We start from the raw sequence: 21,000 nt of genomic DNA, 5'->3' as shown, positions 1-21,000 counted from the left end.
CATTAAAACCTTCTTCTGTCTCTCCATGCGGGAGCATTCAAAAAACAATTGTTCCTTCTCTTGGCGCTGTTTCCAATGTGTCATTAACAAAACTCACCCTCTTCCCAAACACACAAGTTCTTTTTCTTTTTCCATATGCAATTTTTGGATCCATATTAATACATCCACTGCTTCAGCTTCTTTTAACCGACTGCCTCACTGCTTGCACGATGCTCAGACCTCAGCCCACTCCAGAGCCAGTGAGCTCTAGGGAAGGACTTTCCATCCAGGAATATTGTATGGCACTGATTGCTCAAATTTACATTTAAAAAATGACATTTTGGTGTGATGTATGCCAGTGTGGTTTTACCAGTGGGCAGGGTCAGCACCAAAGACACCAACACCACCTGAAGGAATCAGTGTAATTTACTACAGCTCAAAGCAGCAAAGGAGCACAAAAGGAGCAGCTCAGCAATGCACCCAACCATCACTACCAAAGATTGCCTGCAGGGATTGAGAAAGATCCATCACCAGTTCCCCTCAGACTTTCCCATCACCCACATCCACACATCAGCTGGGGGAAGCTGTCCCAGCCAAGGACTGGAGAGCCACTCCCGGACACTGGGAATTCCTGCAGGTGCCTCCAGCCACAGGTGAGGCTCCAACCTGGCTGTGAGAGGGCCCAGCTCTGATAGTGCTGAATAAACAAACTGACAGCACTTCTAGTGCAGGAACAGCTGGTTTCATCCTCCTCTAGGGTCCCTCCCAAAGCCTGGCCAGGGCCAAGGAGGAACCAAGGGAGGTGACTTTGACCATCCAGCCCCAAACAAGGCCAGATGTCAGATTTCATGGCCTTGTCTGGCTTCTAAACACAGAAAGGTCAATACATGTTTCACTAATGAGTGGATACATCTGTCACAGTGCTAATGACCATGCATATTTCACTAATGAGCAGATACAAAGATAACCTTTGGTTGGAAGGTTGATGCAGAGGTCACCTTTGGCTCAGGGCCTGCTGTTCAGGCCTCACTCAGGCCTCTTGTCCAGGCCTGGGATGAGCAGGGACATCTTTCACCAGATCAGGTTGTTCAGAGCCCTGTCCCAGCTGGACTTGAATGTTTCCAGGGATGGGGCATTGACCACCTGCAGCCCCCCACATCCCCCCTGGCCATGGAACCTGGCTGCAGAAATGGGTCCTTGGGGTGCTTTCCAAGGAAACTTGAAGGGATGAGGGATCCAAAGCCAGCAGTGGGGTCAGTGCAGTGTCCATGGCCACAGCCCCTTGCAATGGCCCAGGGCAGGTTGGGATGATGATCCACCCTCACTCCTGGCCCAGGGCAGGGCTGCAGGGCCCTTCCCCACAGCCTGTCTGCACACAAGCACTTCCAGGGCTCTCTGCATTGCCCTTTCCCTCACTCTTGCCTCACTCACACACCGCCCAACAACCCACCTGGAGCTTTGAGTTGCTAGGAGTTCAAAGCTTGTCTGTCCTTCAGGAGCTGGTCTAATTCTGCCTTCAGCCAACTCTGGATTTGTGTTTATTGTAGAACTTCCCGTGTGTCTAAAACATTCCTTGCATGGTTCTGCCTTGGGGAAGGGGAACCTCCCTGGTGGCACCTTGGGCTTGGCACACACTCTGGGAGCTTGTCTATAACTCAGGAGTTTTAGATTGCTAAAATGAAAGAAGAAAACCCCTCTTTGCCAGAGTGCAGCCAGTTCTCCAAGCAAAGCAGGTCCCAGGTGAGTAAGGGAAGACAGGATGGGCTTGGGGAATGTGGAGCAAGGTTGTCCATGCTGGGTCAGACCTCAAGTCACAGCTTCTCTGACCAAGCCAGATCTCCTTGGGAGAGAGCCTGGGTCAATATCAGTCACTGAATGGTGAAATCACCTCTGGTCTCAAGGGAAAAATGCACCCTTAAAAATAGGAAAGTGGACTGATTAGAAGCTCTTTGAAATATTTCTCCATAACTCTAGGAAAAAATACTTCCTAATGAACTGCACCAGACCAGAGGGAAATCAAGTCACAGCCATGGTTTGTCAGGACTTGCTTGGTCCTAATGAGCCCTGTGGGGCATTTGGTGCTGAGCCCTGGAACCTCAGGACCTGAGAGGAGATTGCACAAACCTTTCCAGGAATCAAAGTCAGAGGAAAAACCCAAAGTGTCTTGAAGCATCAATGGGTCACACTAAGGTCCATCCCCAACACAAGGACTCCTCATGGACTCCTTGGAGGAGAGAATTGGAGGCCTGAATTGCACAAAACCTCTCAGAGACTCAGTGGCAAAAAGAAGTACTTAAATTAATCCTGAGTACCTTGAAGAATTAATGAGCTCTACTGAGTCTTTATACTGACTAAGAATCCCAAGGGACTTGTTAAAGTAGATAATTTCGGCCATGATTGCAGACTCTTTCTCATAGAGTCGGTTTTAAAAGGGAAACACCAAGTACCTTAAAATAACTGAAGTACCTTGTAGTATTAATGAGCCCCACTGAGCGTTGTTCTTACAAAGTCTCTCAAGGGACTAATTAAAGCAGATAATTGGAGGCCATGATTACACAAACCTCTCAGAGACTCCCAGGCAAAAGCAAAACCCAAAGTCCTTTGAAAAACCTGCAGTCCCTGGGAGCATTCAGGAGCCCCCCAGGGCCATTGCTGACCAAGGCTCCCCAGGGACTCCTTCCAGCAGATCCTTGAGGCCACTGGGATGTGAGGGGGATGCTGAGGGCAGCACAAGGGGCTGACAGTGCCCAGCCTTGCTGGGGCTGTGCCAGGAGGCCCCAGGGCCTCAGGACAAGGTGTCTCCTCACAGCCCTTGGTGGCACAGAGGCTGCTGTGCCCCAGGACACCAAGACTTGGCTTCTCTTTGTCCCCACCTGTCATCACTGCCTCCAGTTCTCTGCTCTGCCTGGGGCCTGGGGACACTTTCTCTGTCCTGTCCCTCAGTGGGACCCATTAAAACTTTAAGAAACTTTGGAGTTGGATTCTGACTTGGAATTCTTGAGAGGTTTCTTCAGCTCCCTCTCAGGGACTGATGTTCAGGGCCTCAGCACAAAGCCCGAGAGGGTCATTAAAGTCCTTGTGCTGTGTCTGTGCTGCTGAGCTGGGCCGGGCTCCTGGCACAGAGGCAGCTCCTGGCAAGGGCAGCGCTGCAGAGAGACAGCTCTGCCCAGGAGCAGCTCCTGAGCACAGCCCAGCAGGGCTGGGGCACTGCCTGCAGCCAGCCCGGGCACAGCACACGGGCACAGAGGGGTGAAACTCAGCCTGGGCTGGCAGCACAGAGCAGAGCTCACTCAGGGCTCACTAGAGGAGAAATCCTCACAGGGTTGGGAACAGTCACTCTCTGGCTGGGGGAAGAGAAGCTGCAGCTCCTGCAGGGATCTCCTGGAGCTGGCACATCCCACAGCTTTGAGGCCCTTCCAGGAGGACTCTCCGAGGTGCTGCAGGGCAGGGATGTGGCCCTAGGGCAGGGCTGGGTGTCCCTGCTGCAGCAGCCGAGGCACAGCACAGGGCAGCTCCCTGTTGCCAGGCTCTGCTGCAGGGCTGAGCAGCCGGGGCTGCAGCCAGGGGTGCCCAGGGCTGTCCTGCAGAGCAGGGTGCTGCAGCCCAGGGCGCTGTGCTGGGCCAGGGACTCTGCTGCCTGCCAGGGACAGCTCTCAGCCGGCCCGGGGAGCTGCTGCCAGCGCTGGGGAGAAGCTGTGGGGGGAAGGAGCCGCCCTGAGCAGGGCAGGTGCTGCTGCTGAGAGGTGCTGAGTGGGGCAGGGCTGCTCCCAGCTCCAGACCAGCCTGGGCACAGCTCCGGAGGACACTTGCCAAAAGAAGGTAAGCCTGGGATTGCTGTAAAGATCAGGAAATTTCCTGAGAGTGTTTTCAATTTCCTGCTTGGAGAAGGATGGGAAAGTTGGGATGATGACAAAAAGATTTTTGCTTTTTATACATTTTTCATATATTCATAGCTCTGTAAGCTGCTATTATATAGTTATAAATCTATAAGCCTTAATTAACTTTATTCAACTACTATTTCATACTTAGATAAGTATAATCCTTAATTAACTACAGTATGCTTCCTACCGTTTCTCTTAGATTTTAGAACAATAACCTGACCTTTTCACTACATTCCCGAAATACTGTATAGTCTTACTATCAGGAAGAGAACCTAAAAGGAGAACAATTTGTTTTTTTACCGGAGTGTGAGCAGTCATAAAAAAAAGTGGCACAAAGAAGCCCTTGGATATGCTCCAATTGGATGACCCAGGGATTGTGTAACTGGGGCAACTGAATCTCTATTGGATGTCCCTGTTAAATATCCTAATTAATCAATCTTAATACCTTGTTGCAATTAGGGACTGGGTATGCCCCATCCCCACAGGGACCCCTGGAAGCATCCAATAAAGGTCTGTTTTTTACTTTACTATTATAACACTGTTACATGAGGTTTTTTTCTCTTCTGATTATAGGCAACGAGAGGATGAGAGAAGCAGAACAAGAATTGAAATCACAGAATCACTGAACTTTCTGAGTTGAAAAAGACACACAGGATCATCAAAGTAATGTTCCTTACAGAGACTCCAGAACTGTAACTTTGGGTGGTCAGTCTCTCTGCTGGGAGGCTCCTAAAGGGCCTTCAGCCACTCCTCAGCCCTGGACAGCTCCAGCATCACCTTTGCAGGGCCCAGCAGGGCTCTCCTGAGCTGCCCTTGCCCACTGCAGACAGAGCCTGCCCCAGGCAGGGCCCTGCAGACAGGCAGGTTTCTGTAGGGCCGGGCCCAGGGCACAGAGGGTGGGATGGGCTCTGTGAGCGCTGGCAGGGACAAGGCTCCTCTCAGCAGGGAAATGTCCAGGCACAGGGAGATGCTCAGGGAAGGAGAGGGGGCTGAACAGAGCAGTGCTGGGGGCAGGAGGGCACTGTTGGTGTGTGGGAGGTGCCGTGCACAGCTGGCTACGGGAACACTGTCCTGAGTGCCCGGCTGTCTGTGCCCTGCCCTCCCAGGCACAGCACCACAACATCTTCTCTTGTTTCTGCCCTCCCCTGATCTTGTCACTGTCATCTGGTGCTCTCAGGGAGGCTCTGGCATTTGCAGCAGCTGAGTCAGGCACTGCCCTTGGGATTGCTGCCAGGCAGCTGTGTCCATGGGAATGGGGTGTCCAAGTTTGCTTGTGACCTGTGGGGCTGTGGGCAAAGGAGTCCATGGGAAAGGGGAATGAGCTGATCCCATCATGGGCACACCCAGGGATCTCCTTGCTGTGTCCTTCCAAGCTCTGAGCTGCCCTCCTGGCTGCAAATCTGTGCCAGAGCCCCTTGGATTTCCCTGAATGTCCCACAGGGAAGTGCAGATTTGCCAGACCTGAGGAAATGCTGTTGGGTTTGCCAAGGGAGCCGTGAGTGTCCTTGGCAGAAGGGGGTGCTGAGCCCTTGTCCAGAGACCTTTGGAGAGGCTGAGACATTCAGGGATCCCTCTGCTCTGGGCAGGGTCTGGTTTATCCCAGGGTTCCACAGGAGTGTGATTGTGCTCTGATTGCAGCCAAAGGTGCAAACCCAGGGCAGTTGGGAACAAGCCCATCCAGCCCCTCACCTTCCCTAAGCCACAGGGAATCCTTTGCCTCTCATCTCTCAGTGGCAAAGTCTGAGTGCAGCAGAAATGCTGGGGATTTCTGACCTCAGAGAACAAGGAATGATGTGGGGGTTGGAAAAAATTCCTTAAACCAACTTTTTCTGTCTATTTCTTTTAGACTTGGGTTTGCAGATGCTACCAAGCCTTTCTGCATTAGGAGTGATTCCACTGACAAATCCTGAATATCCAGTCTTGTCCCTCTGCCACATGGCCACACACCCAGGGGAGCAGGGCAGGGATGACTCCTGGAAAGCCCCCCCACACACGTCTGGCTCCTCGTGGCACACTCAGACAGCACAACTGGAGCTCAGGCAGGGACCTGGGTGAAGGTTTTCCCAGAGCAGGAACAAGGGTGGGTGAGTCACAGCAGGACAGTCTACAGGGAATGGCCCAGGTTTGGCTCAAAGCAGCCTCTGCTGACTTGTCACTGTCCTTTATCCATGAACAGGTCCCCATGTGCAGCCACAGCAAATGTCCAACAGCAGCTCCATCAGCCACTTCCTCCTGCTGCCATTGGCAGACACGTGGCAGCTGCAGCTCCTGCACTTCTGCCTCTTCCTGGGCATCTCCCTGGCTGCCCTCCTGGGCAACGGCCTCATCATCAGCGCCGTAGCCTGCGGCCACCACCTGCACACGCCCATGTTCTTCTTCCTGCTCAACCTGGCCCTCACCGACCTGGGCTCCATCCTCACCACTGTCCCCAAAGCCATGCACAATTCCCTCTGGGACACCAGGACCATCTCCTACACAGGATGTGCTGCACAGGCCTTTTTCTTTCTGTTCTTCATTGGAGCAGAGTATTTCCTCCTGACCATCATGTGCTATGACCGCTATGTGTCCATCTGCAAACCCCTGCACTACGGGACCCTCCTGGGCAGCAGAGCTTGTGCCCACATGGCAGCAGCTGCCTGGGCCAGTGCCTTTCTCAATGCTCTCATGCACACAGCCAATACATTTTCCCTGCCCCTTTGCCATGGCAATGCCCTGGGTCAGTTCTTCTGTGAAATTCCCCAGTTCCTCAAACTGTCCTGCTCACGCTCCTACTTCAGGGAATTTGGCCTCATTGCGTTTTTCATGTCTTTCGCATTTGGTTGTTTTGTGTTCATTGTTTTCTCCTATGTGCAGATCTTCAGGGCTGTGCTGAGGATCCCCTCTGAGCAGGGACGGCACAAAGCCTTTTCCACCTGCCTCCCTCACCTGGCTGTGCTTACCCTCTTTGTCAGCACTGCCATGTTTGCCTACCTGAAGCCCCCCTCCATCTCCTCCCCATCCCTGGATCTGGCCCTGTCAGTTCTGTACTCAGTGTTGACTCCAACCCTGAACCCCCTCATCTACAGCCTGAGGAACCAGGAGCTCAAGGCTGCCCTGATGAAAGCAATGACTGGATCTTTTTCAAAAGTTAAAATTTTTCTGTTTTCTTCTGCATAGCGTTCACTGTGTAATACATTACATGCCCAGCCTGCATTCTAAAGCTTGTAGTCGTGCTGGAAGTGGGGGGACAGGCTTTTCTACTTTTACATTGTGGTCATTTTCACACTGAAAATGTAATCATCTTCCCTTATTGAATTCCCTGTCTGCCTCTTTGTCACGATCTGCTCGTACGAGTGGGGGTCGTGATGGTTCGTTTACTGATCTCTGAGTGTAAAACACAACACAGAGGGGATTTCAACATTAAAACAAATGCACCTTTTATTGATTGACCATAGCAAATGCGATAGAGGGATTGAGTGAGAGAAAGAGATAGAGGAAGAGAGATAGAGGAAAGGGGGGATATAGCTACCAAACATGGAGACTGAGTCCTCGTGGTCCAGTCGATGGGTCCGCCTGTCACGTCAGGGAGAGTCTCTCAAAATCTCTGGTTAACTCAGGGTTTTTTATTATAGTCCTCAATCACGAGGGGGAACAGGTAAACCTATTGAAGCCACCGAGGAGGAACAAGTAGTCCATGTTCTTAGCAGTAAGCGAGAGCCATTGTCTTCTTGGTCAACGACCACAACGACCTGGTCCATCTCCAGGCAAACTTCTCGCTTTGGTTAAGTCAGCCCCCACTCCCTGTATTAAGGTTGTAGGGGTCTCATGACTCAGTCCTTGAGAGGGGCTTCATACAGGGGTCTCAATCTCAGTCCTTGGAAGGGGGCTTTGATCTCTGTCTGTCATCATGGTTGTGAAGCAGATGAAGGATTTTCCGTGGTGGACCACCAAAGTTACTCCAGAAAGTTCCCTTGGCCAAGAGGTGGGGAAATTCAAAGGCTATTGTCATGAAGCCATGAGCGAGAAGTAGGTGTCATCTTCAGGTACAGAACTGCCATTACACTCCTCAAAGCCAGTGTACCATGGCGTGGTGACACAGGAAAATGCACCTGTGGATGATTGGCAAGCATCCACCTCGAGCAGGCCAGAACTCCAGTGGGGTCTTCGGGGTCCTTATGACGATTGTGAGGCAAATGAGGGGAACTTCAGACCGACTCTTACACCACTCCGTGGCTCACGATTGTCTTTAAGGGATCTTCATAGTGTCCTTGCGAAGTCTTCAGGACTCGTCAACATTGGTAGTATATCCCAAAGAACAGAGACAGGATGTAGAGAGAGAGAGAGAAAGAAGGGAAAGGAAAAGTAGAGAAGGGAAAGGAAAAGTAGAAAAGGAAAAGGAAACAATAAACAAATATCTAATTATTTGTTGGGGGCTTACCCTAACATTGAGGTGGTTTCAGGGTCCTTTGCTCCCCTGCACAGCTCCGAGCCGAGCCGAAGGAAGAGACGGAGTTCTCAGGTTTAGATTTTTCAAGGTTGCATACTTCGTTTATTGTTTCTTATCTTACAATTTTTTCGGAGTCCGACAAGATGTTCGCAGCTGCATGGATTCCTCACGTCTCCCCCCGAGCTGGGCTGTCCTTATCTTTTATACTAATTACTACGTATTTCTTATTTACTATTTCTTACCAATGTCTATCACTATTACTAAAAAGGTCATCTTTACTTTGACCCAATCCTCACTAACTACTTTGTGCCACGTCAATGCAGCAATGGAGTGAGGGAAGAAGAAGGAGAAGGAGAAGGAGACAACGCCCCAGATTCTCCATCTTGTCCCCATTCACTTCAATGCTAGAAACTTAAAACTATTATTTTCTCATTCTGTGATAAGCTAAACTACTATTTCTCACATTCTTGTGGCATGTAAACCTTCTCTCAGTGTAGGAAGTTTTTCCCATGGACAGAAATCAAAGCCAGTGTCTCTCTGAGCTCTGGGCTGGGGTCCCAGACCCCCCTGCCCAGGTCCCTGACCCTCCAGGGCAACCAAAGGAATGCCCTGGACTCCAACAATTATTAAACAGATCATAAATAATCAAAGCAATTATAACAATCAGTATTAATTAATTCTTTTAAAACAAATCACTAAAAATCAAAAGTTATTTTCCCGAGATTACAAAAGAAAATAATTTCAAAACATACATTGTGGGAGATTAGGGACAGGCGGTCGGAAGATATCGCGTTGTACGGGCAGACAGAACCCCTCCCTCAACTCTTAGTTGGTTAGTGTCCTTGATAAGATAAGCAATACCTAACTTGTAACGTAAGCAGACGGATGTGATGTAGCAAACAGAGGTTTTATAACTCCATGTAACCAGTTAATAAATGCCATTAGCCGTCCACCACACTGGTGTCTGTGAGCTGATGGACCGAGCAGCCTGGGTGTGGCTGCCGTGTCGTTCCTGAACCAGGTCGCTACACCTCAGCGGAGGTAACAAGTGGTGCCGAAAACCCTGGGAGTCGCCCAGGAGATCGGGAGTCGCCTGGACGGGTGAACGACGGCCGAGCGGCTGGTCCAGCTCGGTGGGAGGGACGCCTCCGGACCCACGCAGAGGATGGAAGCTCTCGTGAAGGTCGTTTCTCAGATTCATAAGCAGTGGGGAATTGATTGTAAAGCAAAAGATTTTACCCTCGCAGTGACGAGGCTTTTGCAACTTAGTATTATTGATCGTCCGGTGGATATCCTCCACCCAGATGTTTGGGATCAATGTACTAAAGCTCTTGCTGAAGACACAATGTCTTCCAGCTCAGGGAAAAATCTTAAAGCATGGGGAAGGGTTGTAAAATCTTTACAGAAGGCGTTGCATGAACAAGACACCTGGAGAGCTGCGCGAAATTGTTTAAAGGTTTCCCCCCAATTAGGTATCGCAGCAGCAACGCAAACTTTTTCAGAGGGAACTGTTGTTGAGAATTTTCAAAATGTAAAAGAATGTACTCTGAATGTTAGTGATAATGCTCAGAGTGTTGATGAAGTCGGTTTGGCTGAATGTATGGGCTCGGGATCAGAAGGTCAAGAGCTTGCTTCGAGGCCCCTGGGCTCAAGGCCGCTCACTGAAGAGATAAAACAGATGCAGTCATTTTACAACGGTCTAGCTGAAGAAGCTAGGAATGCTGAAAAAGTGGGGGAGGGACCTCCACCTTATGCGCCTCAAGATAGTGCTGAAAACAAAGAGAGCTCGTTTGCTAACGCAGGGGCGCGCGAGCAGAAAAAGGGAGGAGAGCACAAAGAGAAAGCTGAAGCCAATCTTTGCCAAAAAGCGCGTTTTTCTAAGGCAAGAAGCTCCCACAGTAGGAGGCGGGGGAGCACAGGTGCAGGAGGCCCAGGGGGAAGGAGTGGCCCAGCCCTGAGGGAAAGGGGCCGGGTCGGAGCCCGACCAAAAGGGTCCAGAGCCCGGAAGCAGGCAGTCAGTCGACTTCCGGCTCTGACTCGGACTTCAGCTGGGACTGGGACAGCCTGTCCTCTGCTGCCGGCTCTGACTCCGGCTCTGACAAAGAAGAAATAACAGTATATAAAATCAGTAACAACAATGTTTCTACTTGGGCTGAGGGGAAGTCAGAACAAACTCCCCTCACAGACTGGAAGAAGATAAAAATGGCATGCTTTAAATGCAGCCAGGCATTTAAATTGGGCAAACGTGCAAATTATCAGACTCCCACCTTCAGTGCCCCAATCATTCAAACCCTATCAGATTCTCACAGCATGCAGACACAGGAGAGAGGCCACATCTAGCACCTCTTCCTCATTCAGTCCTTTAGCTATCTACCAAAAACCTAAGTCAGATCCTTACAGTTTGTTTCTTAGTGTGTTAAATGCTACCTTTTTGTCATTGAACCAATCCAATCCAAACTTTACAAAATCATGCTGGTTATGTTATAATGCAGAACCTCCTTTTTATGAAGGTGTCGCCCTTGATGCTCCTTTTGAATACTCTGCAGCAAACAATCCACACAACTGTAAGTGGGACACACCCCGGAGAGAAATTACCCTGAGTCAAGTCACAGGCCGAGGCAAGTGCTTTAGCAGTGTAACCGTAGCAAAGCAGATGGGAAATATCTGTACTGAGTTCATCCAACCTAGTCAAAAGACTGACAAGTGGGCAGTTCCGTTCCTATCAGGAATGTGGGTCTGTCAACAAATCAGAATAACTCCCTGTGTGTACCTTAGCAAATTCAATAACCTTGCTGACTTTTGTGTCCAAGTTCTGATTGTTCCTAGAGTCCTGTATCACCAAGAAGAAGAAATGTATCGTTTTTTAGAAGAAACCATCCTGCTCCGCAAAAGAGAAGTAATGACAAGTATAACCATTGCAATGCTCCTTGGCCTAGGAGCCACTGGCACAGCCACAGGTGTTTCAGCTCTCGTGACCCAACATCAAAGACTTTCTCAGCTGCAAATGACAATTGACGAAGACTTACTGAGAATTGAAAAATCCATCTCCTCTCTAGAAAGATCTATCTCCTCGCTTTCAAAAGTCGTCCTGCAAAACAGGCGAGGACTGGACCTCTTGCTCATGCAGCAAGGAGGCCTGTGTGCTGCCTTGAGAGAAGAATGCTGTTTTTATGCAGACCACACCGGAGTCGTGCGAGACTCCATGGCCGAACTGAGAGGAAGACTGGCCCAGAGAAAGAGAGAGAGAGAGGCCCAACAAGGATAGTTCGAGTCATGGTTCAATCAGTCCCCATGGCTAGCCACCCTTGTTCCCACCCTAATAGGCCCTCTCACCATGATACTCCTGACATTGATTTTTAGGCCTTGCATTTTGAACAAGTTAGTATCGTTTGTTAGAAGACGTTTAGAGAAAGTCGACATCCTATTTGTCGAACGCATGCAATTATCGTGAAGTGTGTTTGTTACTAACATTTTATATTATTTTTGTATCCTATTATACTAACTTTAACAGCTTTTGTATTTTTATGACATTTATACTTTTATAACATTTATACTTTTATAACATTTATACTTTTATACTTTTATACTTTTATACTTTTTTATTTAGTCATGAGAGGGGGGGGAAATGTGGGAGATTAGGGACAGGCGGTCGGAAGATATCGCGCTGTACGGGCAGACAGAACCCCTCCCTCAACTCTTAGTTGGTTAGTGTCCTTGATAAGATAAGCAATACCTAACTTGTAACGTAAGCAGACGGATGTGATGTAGCAAACAGAGGTTTTATAACTCCATGTAACCAGTTAATAAACGCCATTAGCCGTCCACCACACTGGTGTCTGTGAGCTGATGGACCGAGCAGCCTGGGTGTGGCTGCCGTGTCGTTCCTGAACCAGGTCACTACACCTCAGCGGAGGTAGCAATACATTCAAATTTTATATTTGCCTTGTGTCAATAGCCTTGGGGATGTCCATAGCAGAGAGGACGTCTGCCAGGTTATGAGCATTAATTATGGATGTCAACCATGTTAACCGTTTCATCATTCTACTGTTCATAATGAATAAAATTGCTGATAAAACAAAACAAATTAAAACTAAAATCAAAAGGACACTGATGGGATGACACAATTTGTTCAAGGTACTTGTGACAGTAGGTGAACACCCAAAATGAGTATCCCACCTCCTGTGCTCGACATATTTTCTTAACCTTTCTATAACACGATGTAGTTCTTTCACATTATGATGAACTTTGCCTTTTGTACTTTCCACAGGAGGCTGGAGAGCAGCGAGCAGCGGCATGGTTTTTGAAGGAGCACAAAATTGGGGAATCCCATTCCTAAATCCCAGCCCATGGAAACCGAGCATCCCAGAACTCCAAAGCTGGGTGGAAAAAGCCACTTGGGGTGACATTGGGGGGTCCCAGTGGTGGCTGCTGGCAGAGGCAGCCTGGAGGAGCAGAGCCCTGTGTCCCCCAAGAACCCAGAGAAGGGGGAGTGCTGCAATTTGCAGGACCCTCAACAGCTTGGAGAGGGGCAGGGGGGACTCCTTGGAGCCCCTGCACCCCAAAGCAGAGAATAAGGGGAGAAGGGACCCTGGGACCCCAAAATCCCCAGCATTCCTAAATAGAAAATGGAAAAGGAGGGAGCTTTTCAAATTCCTGGGATTCTCAGCAGCCTGGGGAAGGCAGGGAGACCAGAGACAGGGAACTCCACAAAGGAATTTTCAGGGCTGCTCTTGGTGTTTGATAGGCTATTAGGGACTCTAGATGTCTGGTGACTTGTAGAGATGGACTTGAGCAGAGGGACATTCAAACTCAACATACTCATCCCTTGTTTTTGCCCAAACCAGGATTTCCCATTCCCAAACCTTGGCTGGATGGAGGAAGAGGCTGTGAGGAAGAGGAAGATGCCCCAGGACAGCCAGGCAGGTGAGGAGGAAGTCAGTGCCCCTTTCCCCCTCTCTCCTGCTCCATCTCCCAGCCCAGCATGGCCCCCGGCTGCAGGACAACCCCGCTGCCAATGCCGTCCTGCTGGGGATGTGTTGGGAGAATCTCCTTCCCCTTCCCTGTGGCATGGAGGCAAATCTCATCTTGTCCTTGTCCTTCCTCCCCCAGACAAGGAGCTGAGGATGGAGACCAGGGAGGACAAATCCCCATGGCAGGACCTCATGGAAGAGGCTGTTTTAAGTGGCTCCATGGCACAGGAATCAAATCAGGGGAAAAAGCGCCAGAGACCCTGCAGGAGGAAGGACTCCAAACCCATCCCAGGGGGCAACGAGGAGGAAAGACCCACCCTGTGCCAGGAAGGTGGACAGAGCTTCAGCCAGAGCAACACCACGGTCCAGCACCAGATCATCCACACCAGGGAGACGCCCTACGAGTGTCCCAAGTGTGGGAAGAGGTTTCAGACCAGCTCCACTCTCCTACACCACCAGCAGATTCACACAGAGGAGAGGCCCTTCCGCTGCCCCGACTGCAGGAAGGGCTTCAAGCAAAACTCCCACCTCATCAGGCACCAGCGCATCCACACTGGGGAGAGGCCCTACGAGTGTCCCCAGTGTGAGAAGAGCTTCACCCAGAGGTCTCACCTGAGCCAACACCAACGCAGGCACCCGTAAGGGAAGCCCTGCGAGTGCCCTGACTGTGGGGAAAGCTTCCTGCACTGCTCCAACTCCATCCCCCATCAGGGGACCCACATTGGGAAGACACTGGGCTGGTGGTCCTTTAGTTTGGTGGTCCCTAATATTCTTTTGATTCATCTTCCTCCCTTTAAAACCAGTAAAATTGGGTTGAGAATCAACAAATTCATCAAAGCCATCTCAATCCTCATTTTTTACTTGTGTTTCTAAAGAATCTGGGACTCGGAGTGTTACTTGGGAGGATTTGAGGGTCTTTGGTGTGGTTGTCTCCATTTCTTAACCCTCAAAGAGACAAGACGGTTTGATCTGTCACCTCAAAAACACTCATTGCCACTGAAAACTACTTAATCCTAACCAAAAATTATTTAATTCCTCAGTCTCTCAGTGTGGAATGGGGTTGGAAGGAGGTAAAGTGGGCAAAGTGGGATGCAGATCAGGAGGGGTGAGGTGAGCACTGGGTGGGGCAGGATGGGTGGGATGGGGATTGGGAGGGGTGGGATAAGGGAAATATGGCTTGGGAAGGGGGTCTTAATGTCCAGAAGGTGTGAGAGGGGTTTGGGTGGGGATTGGGAGGGTGTGGTGAAGTCTGGAATGAGACAGCCACAGGTTTGGGATGATGAAGGGAGGGGGAACCCCTTCTTGAGTGAGTTTTTGGGTATTCCACATTCTTGAAGGGATTTTGGTGCATCCCAGGTTTCTGAGGTGGTTTTGGGATGGTCACTGCCCCAGCCCCAGCCACTGCAGCCTCTAGTGCAGCCCCAAAGTGGCTGCCAAGCCCCTGGCACCCTGAAAACCCCACCTGTGAGAGGGGCCAGAGCAGGTGAGGCTGTGACACAGGTGTGACACTGACACGTCCCACGGCCCTGGAGCTCACAGCAGCTGAGATGATGCTGGATCCAAGGTCTGGACTTGTGCATCTCTCTCTCTCTCTCCCTTCTCCTGACTTCCTCTTCTCAAAATCTGGATAACTTGAAGTTGTAGGGTTTAGAGTTTTCTGAGTCAGTGCTTTGTGAAGTGCTTTACCATAATTCCAGGTTTAATAGAAGTTATAAGCTAAGTTAAATACTATTCCTCTGTAAATGGCTAAGTCATAGTTTCTAAGTTCGGATAAATACTGTCAAGTGCTGTTCTTTTGCTAAATTGTGAAGTTGAAGGTGTAAGTTGAGGTTAGAGTATAAGTCATGTCCTGTTAAGTTGGAGCTCTGTGATGCATTTAGGCCGTGTTCCTTTTATCCTTACCCTCACTGTCCTCTTGTCACACACACACAGGGACAGTCCTCGGTTCATTTCTGGTTTGATTACCTGGATTTTATTTGGTTCTGTTGTTGCTTTGTTTCCTTGGTGTGCCTGAAGCGTCCAGTCATGGACAGAGTGACTCTTGCAAGGAATTTTGTCATGCCTCACCACCTGTGCTCCTAATTGGTGATTTTTGTCAAATGTGCTAATCTGCTAAATTTATAGAACTGTATTCACCCTTTGGGGGGCTGGGCGTTTTGTGGACATTTTCCATATCTGCCCCTTGGAGGCCTCCAATAAAGATCAGCCTTTCTATTACCTCCTCTATAATATTATCTCCAAGGCTGTTACTTTATTTCTGGGTTCCTGAAGGCATCAACACAGCCGGGCCTCATGGCACCAGGAGAGCTCTGTGACACAAGGACATCTTGGGGAACCAAGTGTCCACTGCAAACACAGCGGGGCCTCATGGAAGCCAGGTGCCACTTGGATAGTGCCAGGGCACGTGGAGCTCAGTGTCCACTGTGACACAGCACAGCCCCATGGAACTCAGCAGAGCATTGTGACAACAGGGAATCTCATGGATGCAAGGCTCTCCTTGGGCAAAGTGGGGCCTCCTAGGACACAAAGCCTTTTCCACGTGCCTCCCTCGCCTGGCTGTGGTGTCCTTGTTTGTCAGCAGTGGTTTATTTGCCCACCTGAAGCCCCCCTCCATCTCCTCCCCATCCCTGGATCTGGCCCTGTCAGTTCTGTACTCACTGGTGCCTCCAGCCCTGAACCCCCTCACCTCCAGCCTGAGGAATAAGGAACTCGTGGAGTCCATGAGGAAACTGCTGGCTGGATTTCAGAAGCAACAACCTGCCTCTTTTCTTCTGCAGAACCTTCTGAATATAACTTATTTCAATCTCAGACTTTGTGTCCTTTTTTTCCATTTTTGCATTTTTTAATACATTCCTACTGTTATGTTTTCCACAAATGAATATCACTACTCACAGCATTTCTACATGAGTATCTGCCATTATTCAGTATCTCAATGACTTTCAAAAGCTTTGTTCCCTATGCATCTGAATAAAATAATGATCTTTTGCAGATGGGAAGGAAAGAGGCTCGCAGCAGAGCCAGCACAGACAGGGACAATGGCCCTGGCTCTTTCCACATCTGCTCTTCCCAGCTCCACACTCCCCTTCCCAGCCCTTCTGTGGGTGCAAGGCCGGAGTGCTCGGGCAGTTTGGTCACTGTCCTGCTGCATGTTTGTGCTGTGACCATCCTCCTCAGCAAGGGCCTCAAAAAGCAAAGGCCACATGTGTAAGGACAGAAATAACAACTGAGATCAATTCTCTACTTCCCATCAGCAGACAATGTCCAGCCAGCTCCTGGCAGGAAAGGATGGAGTACATGTACTTTGTGCTTGGTATGAGAAATGTCTCAATAATAAAAGACATCCACAGCCCTCACTGCCACCCCCATCGCCCTTCTTTCCCCTCAGTTTATTGCTGACCATGACGTCACAAGGAATGGGAGCTCCCTTGGGTCAGCCCAGCCTGGGCCTGGCAGCAGTGTCCAAACGCTGCTGGAGCTCCCAGAGCCCTGGAGCTGTGACCCTTCCCTGGGAGCCTGTTCAGTGCCCCAGCAGCCTCTGGGGGAAAAACCTTTTCCTGACATCCAACCTAAACCTGCCCCGACTCAGCTCCAGCCCTTCCCTCCAGTCCTGTCCCTGGGCACCAGAGTGAAGAGGTTCCCACAGCCCCCAGCCAGGGACCCGCTCCCAAGGCTGCTGCCAGGGCAACCAGGGCTGCGACCAGCTGGGATGCTCGGTTTCCACGGGCCGGGGGTTTAGGAATGGGATTCTCCAATTTCACGCTCCTGTTAAACCCATGCCATGGCTCACTGCCCTCCAGGCTCATTGAAAAAACAAAAGGCAAAGAACCTGGGCTGGAATACGAACAATTTACTGGGAACAGCAACAAGATAAGGAACAACTAGGAACAGAAACAATATTGATAACAGAAGAGATAAAACAAATGATATACATGGAAAACTGTACAACAACACTGACCGGCTCTTCCCAGCCACGTATTTCCTCCTGCCTGGAAAGCACACCCTTGTTCTTGGGGGAGAGAGAGAGAGTCCCCTTCCTGCCCCTGGCAATGACCTGAGATGGGATCAAATACAATGATGGGACCATGGCCAGACCCTCATGTTCTTCAGTCCCACCTCACATCATTGGCAGGGGCAGAGAAAGGGACAGGTGACTTCTCAGTGTGGGTCAGGGGAAATGTGGGTCACCAGGGCCCTTCCCAAAGTGGGTCCTCAGATGGGGATGAAGCTGGAGACTCGCACAAAGCACTTCCTGCAATTGGGGCACTCACAGGGCTTCACTTACTGGTGGCTCTGTTGGTGTCGGGTCAAGTTACAGCTCTGGGTGAAGCTCTTCCCACACTGGGGACACTCGTAGGGCCTCTCCCCAGTGTGGATGCGCTGGTGGGTGATGAGGTGGGAGTTGTGCTTGAATCCCTTCCTGCACTCGGGGCAGCGGAAGGGCCTCTCCTCTCTGTGAATCTGCTGGTGCTGGAGGAGAGTGGAGCTGGTCTGAAATCTCTTCCCACACTCAGGACACTCGTAGGGCCTCTCCCCGGTGTGGATCATTTGGTGGATGATCAGTTTGGGCCTCTGGTTGAAGCCCTTCCCACATTCCCCACACTTGTATGGCCTTTCCTCAGCATGGAGGTTCTGGTGATGGATCAGGCTGGATCTGTGGCTGAAGCTCTTCCCACACTGCTCACACTTGTAGGGCCGTTCCCTGGTGTGGATCCTTTGGTGACGGATCAGGTGGGAGCTCTGGCTGAAGCTCATCCCACATTCCCCACACTCGTAGGGCCTCTCCCCAGTGTGGATGTGCCGGTGCCTGATGAGGTGGGAGTTGCGCTTGAAGCCCTTCCTGCAGTCGGGGCAGCGGAAGGGCCTCTCCTCTCTGTCAGTCCGCTCGTGCACGAGGAGAGTGGAGCTGGTCTGAAATCTCTTCCTGCACTCGGGACACTCATAGGGCCTCTCCCCAGTGTGGATCCGCTGGTGTCTGATCAGGAGGGAGTTCCAGCTGAAGCTCTTCCCACACTCCAAGCATTTGTGGGGCTTCTCCCTATCATGAGGCTGTTCAGGGACCACCAGTTCAGAGCCCCGGCTGAAGCTCTGTCCACCTTCCTGGCACAGGGTGGGTCTTTCCTCCTCAGAGCACCCTGGGATAGGATTGGAGCCCCTCCTCCTGCAGGATCTCTGGGGCTTCTCCTCCCTTTTGGATTCCTGCACCGTGGAGCTGCTCAAAACCTGTTCCACGAGGTTCTCCTGTGGGGATTTGTTCTCCCTGGTCTTCATCCTCAGCTCCTTGTCTGGGTGAGGAAGGACAAGGACAGGATGGAATTTGCCTCCGTGCCACAGGGAAGGGGAAGGAGATTCTCCCAACACATCCCTGGCAGGACAGCATTGGCAGTGGGGTTGTCCTGCAGCCAGGGACCATGCTGGGCTGGGAGATGGAGCAGGAGAGAGGGGGAAAGGAGCACTGACTTCCTCCTCACCTGCCTGGCTGTTCTGGGGCATCTTCCTCTTCATCGCAGCCTTCTCCTACATCTGGCCTAGATTTAGGAATGTGAAATCCTGGTTGGAGGAAAAATACAATGGAACTACACATTGGGATAGGGGGTTCCTCCTGCCCAAGTCCATCTCTAGAAGTCATTGTGCATCTGGTGCCCATAGAAACCTCCAAAACACCAACATTCATTCCCCCAAAATACACAAATTACCAAGATTCAGCAAAAACACTCAACCATGAGTCTTCCCTCTCTGGTCCCTCCACTTTGGGGTCCTAGAGGCCCCCCCATCTGGGTTGCAGCAAATCTAGTTTGTATTCGTGTTCCTGCTCTGTGGGCTGCGGTGGCTCCAGGGAATCCAGGAAGTTTCTCTTCACTGGGATCACCTATTTGGCATCACAGGTGTCTCAGGGGTCAGCACTGTCTGGGGTCCCTCTTTCTGTGTCCTGGGGTATCCATGGGTCCCCCTTGTCCATGCTCCCAACATCTCCAGGCTTTTGGAACACCCTCAGCTCTCATACTGCCCATTTCTGCTCCCCCCATTCCCGGGTTTCCCTCCCAGCCCTGCTGGCACCAGGCGATCCCCAGGTGCCTCTGGGCTGACAATGCAGCCCCTGAGGCGGGCAGAGGCAGCCCCAGCACGGGGGGACCCTGCATCCTGCGCTCCCTCGGCAGCCGCGCCCAGCCACGGGCACAGAGCTCCGTCAGCCCCCGCCGCCCCCTCCCCGGGGCCCCCCGGGGACCCCCACAGCCGGGGCTGGCTCTGAGCGAAGCGGCCCCCGAGCCCGGCTCCGTGGCCAGGGGGGCACGGGGAGCCCGGGGCCTCTGTGCCAACGCTTCCCCCGCTCTCCCTCAGCCTTTGCCCGGCCCGGCCCAGCCCCCTGAGCCCCGCCAGGCCCCGCACGGCCACGGCCGGCCCGGGCCGCTCCCCTCGGAGCCCGGCCACACGGAGCCACCTGTGCCGAGGGCCCACGGGCCGCTGAGCGCTCCCCGGGCCGCCCGGGCCTCGGCCCCGAGCACAGAGCTCTGCCCGGGGGGCTCCCGGCCCAAGGCGGCGGCTCCGGGCCCGGGCGGCCGCTCCCGGCTCCCACAGCCCGCCCGGGGCCGCCCCGCCCGTGCCGGGGCTGCGCCAGCGCTCCCCGCACCCGCGGGGCTTCAAACACATGGGGGCATGGCACAGATAAAACAGTCCCCCCATCCTCCCCAGGAAACACTAAAATCTCAACCAGGCATCACCCCCCACCACAAAAAAAAAAAAAAAAAAAAAAAAAAAAAAAAAAAAAAAAAAAAAAAAAATCCCAATACACAAATCCACAAACCAACCACTTCCACCCTGTCCTCGTGCTCCTTCCCAGGGACCCCAGCCCTGTGGGAATGCCCCCGGATCGGGACAAAAAGCTGTTCCCATGGAGGCACTTGGAACACTCACCTGCGGCCCGGCCCTGGCACACGGCTCCCGGCAGCTGCCCCGCTGGCGCAGGTGGGACTTTGGAGCAGGGAGGCTCTGCGGGACCCCCCGGGCTGTGCCCCCTCCCAGTCCGTGCCTGCCCCGGGGCTGACCTTCAGCCCGGGCTCTCTCGCTGTGCCCGGCTCCTGCACAGTCCCCGGCTCTCAGTTCCTTGGCCCCCTGGGCTCTCCTCTGTTCTCCTCTGGGGCTCAGAGAACACCCGGCAATGGAACCTTGACATGAAAAGGAACCATTTTGGTGCTCCCTAGCCAGGCATGAACTGAAACTTTGTTCCTTTTGCCTCCCTGCAGAGACCCCCAGGGCATTTTCTGCACAGAGTTCCTGCCTCCAGCTTTTGCTGAAGGCTCTCTCTGCAAATGTCACGCTGCCAGGACCCTGTCTTTGCTGTCACCTGCTGTGGCTGGGCATGAACAGAGCTCCTGCACTTGCATTTCCAGCTGCTGTGCAACCAAAGCTGAGGGAGCTGGAGCTGCCTGAATGCAACAACTGGAGTATGAGCCTCTCTCGAGGGGGAAATCTCCCCCTCCTGTGCCAGCCCGTGCCAATGCTGCCATTCTCTGCTGCTGCTGGGGCACTCGGGGGTCTGGCTGAGCAGGAAAGGTGACCCTGAGCCAGGAGCTTTCCCTGGCTGCAGCAAAGCCTTGGCACGCAAAGACCTTCCTGGTGCTGTGCCCTGGGCCAGGAGGGATTGTGCCACCAGAGGTGAGCCTAAATTTCTTCTTTCAGGCAGCTTTAGGGCCCAGAACATGCAGAAGGCAGAGCTGACTCTCAGCTTTCCGCTGTCCTCCAGAAGGAT

General features: G+C 51.9%; 2 protein-coding genes across 2 annotated transcripts; both read left to right on the top strand.

The window, feature by feature from the left end:
• Positions 1–3,611: 3,611 nt before the first annotated feature.
• On the top strand, positions 3,612–7,016 carry LOC120747806 (olfactory receptor 14J1-like). Its single transcript, XM_040053851.2, has 3 exons — positions 3,612–3,798; positions 4,434–4,523; positions 6,037–7,016. The coding sequence occupies exon 3, from the start codon at positions 6,060–6,062 to the stop codon at positions 7,014–7,016; it is 957 nt and encodes a 318-aa protein (XP_039909785.1). The 5' UTR covers positions 3,612–3,798; positions 4,434–4,523; positions 6,037–6,059.
• Positions 7,017–13,133: 6,117 nt separating this feature from the next.
• Positions 13,134–14,088, top strand: LOC120747807 (zinc finger protein 22-like). Its single transcript, XM_040053852.2, has 2 exons — positions 13,134–13,209; positions 13,396–14,088. The coding sequence occupies exons 1-2, from the start codon at positions 13,158–13,160 to the stop codon at positions 13,896–13,898; spliced, it is 555 nt and encodes a 184-aa protein (XP_039909786.1). The 5' UTR covers positions 13,134–13,157; the 3' UTR covers positions 13,899–14,088.
• The last annotated feature ends 6,912 nt before the right edge of the window (positions 14,089–21,000 follow it).

Source organism: Hirundo rustica, unplaced genomic scaffold (assembly GCF_015227805.2).
Source record: "Hirundo rustica isolate bHirRus1 unplaced genomic scaffold, bHirRus1.pri.v3 scaffold_205_arrow_ctg1, whole genome shotgun sequence".
Classification (NCBI taxonomy): Eukaryota; Metazoa; Chordata; class Aves; order Passeriformes; family Hirundinidae; genus Hirundo; species Hirundo rustica.
The sequence above is the reverse complement of the archived record's forward strand: the minus strand, read 5'-3'. Positions and strand labels throughout refer to the sequence as shown.

Coding starts and splice junctions, on each gene's coding strand:
- LOC120747806 (XM_040053851.2), top strand. CDS start 6,060: ATGTCCAACAGCAGCTCCATCAGCCACTTCCTCCTGCTGCCATTGGCA.
- LOC120747807 (XM_040053852.2), top strand. CDS start 13,158: ATGGAGGAAGAGGCTGTGAGGAAGAGGAAGATGCCCCAGGACAGCCAG. Junction 13,210..13,395: donor GCCCCAGGACAGCCAGGCAG/GTGAGGAGGAAG, acceptor TTCCTCCCCCAG/ACAAGGAGCTGAGGATGGAG.